Here is a 3272-nt window from a genome sequence, read left to right as displayed (position 1 = left end):
GACTCTTACTTAGATTTCAGTCGTGCAAGACATCTACTTAGACATGTGTTAGAAAATCAAATCAAGAATTCAGGATCAGAGCAAGTAGAAAGGGCCGACAAGAGATCCACCCCCATTTAGTTTTGCCTCACGCCTTTTATTAGTAATGGAATTTTGGGAACCACAATTGATTTCATATTTTTGATAGCTTAGCAAGTTGACCGCTTGGTGTAGGAACTGTAATTGATTTCGTTTTAGAATAATAACCGTAATTCACTTTTTTTTCACGCTGTATAAATCCAAATACTCGCATGCAATCAATTCTATAAATGCATGCACGCACATTTTACCTCTATGAGCATATGTTTCACCACAAAGAATCTAGTCATCTGAACTACGCTTAGTTCAGAACTGCACTTGATTTTGGTAACCTGATTCAGACCCAAAAGAAAGCACAACGCGTGACGACTACACGTGATGCACATTTTGCGCGCGCCCCTTGCCTAGCTATAAACCACCGCACTTGCACTTGACATGCTTGTGCACACGCTAGCGATTGCCACCTTCGAACCACTCCACGTCGACGAATTTGGCGCACCGCGCCCGCGCGCTTTTTTGCTTTTCCGGCCATGTCCGCCGCGGCAGCTATCGCGGCACCTCCGCGCCACAGCCGGCCGTCGCCTCTCAACCCAAACGCAACGGCGATGGCCATCACCACCAAGCCTAACGCCGTCTGTACAAAGACGCACCTCGCCAACCTCGACCGCCTCCTCCTCCGCCCGCCGCCGCTCCCGCTCCCAGTCCGGCCTAAGAAGGCGCTCGCCGACGAGCCCGGCGGGGGCGACAGGGAGGAGACCACCACCGACTCCGACGAACGCAAAGGCCGCCGGGGCGGTCTCCTCAACGCGCTGAACCTGTCCACGTTCCTGCCGTTCACAGGGAGGCCCGCCACGGACGAGATGTCCCCGCGTAGCCTGGCACAAATGCAGCGGCTCCTCACGCTCTCGCCGCGGCCCTCGCCCAGGGGCTCCATCGCCGCCGAATGGCGACGTTACCACGGTGAGGGCGCGTGGAAGGGCCTGGTCGACCCGCTCGACCAGAACCTCCGCCGCGAGGTTTTGCGATACGGCGACTTCGTGCAGGCCGCCTACACGGCGTTCCACTCCATGCCGTCGTCGCCGTCGCACGGCCGCGGCCAGCATCGCGCGCTCGTGCTACCGGACCGGTCGTACCGGCCGACGCGCAGCCTGTTTGCCACGTCTTCCTTGACAATCCCGCCGTGGGTGCAGCGGCGGTCAGCGCCCAAGTGGCTGACACAGCGTACCAGCTTCGCCGGCTACGTCGCCGTCTGCGACAACGAGCGCGAGGTTCGGCGCATGGGCCGTCGCGACATCGTCATTGTGCTGCGCGGCACCGCCACGTGCCCTGAGTGGGCAGAGAACCTCCGCACCGTCCTCGTGCCAGTGTCGGACGACGATGACGGCGACGACGCCACGGCGGCGCAGAACGTGCCCAAGGTGGCGAAGGGGTTCCTCAGCCTGTACAAGACGGCCGGCGACCACGTGCCCAGCCTGTCGGACGCCATTGTGGAGGAGGTGAGGCGGCTGATCGAGGTGTACAAGGGCGAGGAGCTCAGCATCACGGTGGTTGGCCACAGCCTCGGCGCATCTTTGGCCCTCCTCGCCGCCGACGAGCTAAGCGCGTGCCTGGCCGCTGATGCGGCGAGTAACAGCACCGCTGCAGATGATCATCAGCCGCCGCCCGTCTCCGTGGTTTCCTTCGGCGGCCCGAAGACAGGCAACCGCGCGTTCGCGGACCGGCTACAGCACGAGCGGGGCGTGAACGTGCTGCGCGTGGTGAACGCCGGCGACGTGGTGACGCGCGTCCCCGGGCTCGTGAAACCGACGACGATGGCCGAAGGATACGTGCACGCGGGTGGCGCGGAGCTGACGCTGGACAGCCGCGACTCGCCGTGCCTGCGCCCGGACGCCGGCCCGGCCTGCTGCCACGACCTGGAGGCCTACCTGCACCTGCTGGACGGGTTCATGGGCTCCGGCCGGCCGTTCCGCGCCGACGCGAGTCGCAGCGTGGCGGGGCTACTGGTTTACCAGCGGACCAGCGTGAAGCGTGCCTACGTGGAGCGCGCGAGGGTGCTCGGGTTCGAGCCGGCGGCCATGCCAAGGGCCGCCACGGCCAACGGCGCTGGCACTGCTGATGGACAGTACGGCTTCTTGGCCAGTCCCTCGTGACGTTGATCAGTCGCATGCATGTAGTGTACTCTGGGTATCTGCAGTGCACGTGTCCTGACGTGCAAACTTGTGTACTGGACGAGAGAGGCATATGTCTCTCCCCGTATCATGCAGCATGCTCGTTCGACATGAACAATCTATTTCGTGTTGTTTTGTTCAGAAGAATCTAGCACTTGGTAAATTTGTTACACGTATATCATCCTATAATATTCGGCTTAATAGGATTGATAGTCATCATATCAATATAGATTTTCTTCTTTTTCAGAAGACTTTACGCAAGGAACCTCAAAGTTAACCGTAAAGTGTGAAAACAGACTAGTGTTGATATAAGGGGACAATTTAGATGTGAGGTGTTGCGGCCTTGTACCCCGCCCGGAGGCATTACAACCATGAAGTAATACACTTTGGGCATCTGCAATAATACAATAATAAAATGAAAATTATGTGGGGTGCATTGTGCGCTGATAGCCAAGAGCCAGTGGCAAAGCTACGTAAGGGCAAAATTGTGCCATGGCCGGCCCAACTCAGAACAAAGACAATGCAAAGTATAAGCCTCACTAAGCCATTTCAAAAAAAATGGGTGATATTCTTTAGACTGGCTCTCTCTGCTCTTAGTTTGTAGCTCCACCACTGCCAGCAAGGCGACGTGTCAATGGCCATCTAATCCAGTGGGCACTGGACAAGGGTTGCCTCGACGCTATGCATGGTGGATTAACGAATTGGCTGATGATGTGTCGTACGTTCGTCTGGTTGCATAAATGCTCATGTCGGGTCATGGTGCTAATAGAATTGGAGGTGCAAAGTATAAATTTTTAACATGGACCGTCTGATCTCGGATGGATGTGCCAAATTCACGCATGGGAGCTACCGGGGAGCTTTGGTCATTTTCGGAAACCCCCTGGCTAACACCCATATTAAAAGTCGGTCTTTCCACCATCTACCACACATCAAATTGGGGCCGTGCACTAGAGATACAATGCTCACACCTATTTTTTATATTTTTTGCACTCTAAGGGGAGATTATATTGTAGCGGTCGCAAATGG

At 56.5% G+C, this 3272-nt stretch overlaps 1 protein-coding gene across 1 annotated transcript; it reads left to right on the top strand.

Annotated features, from left to right (window-relative positions):
* Nucleotides 1-532: 532 nt before the first annotated feature.
* Nucleotides 533-2403, top strand: LOC123136212 (phospholipase A1-Ibeta2, chloroplastic-like). The gene has a single exon (XM_044555570.1). It carries the CDS (start codon nucleotides 609-611, stop codon nucleotides 2226-2228), a length of 1620 nt encoding a protein of 539 aa, XP_044411505.1. The 5' UTR covers nucleotides 533-608; the 3' UTR covers nucleotides 2229-2403.
* Nucleotides 2404-3272: the final 869 nt, after the last annotated feature.

Source organism: Triticum aestivum, chromosome 1A (genome assembly GCF_018294505.1).
Source record: "Triticum aestivum cultivar Chinese Spring chromosome 1A, IWGSC CS RefSeq v2.1, whole genome shotgun sequence".
NCBI classification, from domain to species: domain Eukaryota; kingdom Viridiplantae; phylum Streptophyta; class Magnoliopsida; order Poales; family Poaceae; genus Triticum; species Triticum aestivum.
This window is presented reverse-complemented; position numbering and strand designations above follow the sequence as displayed.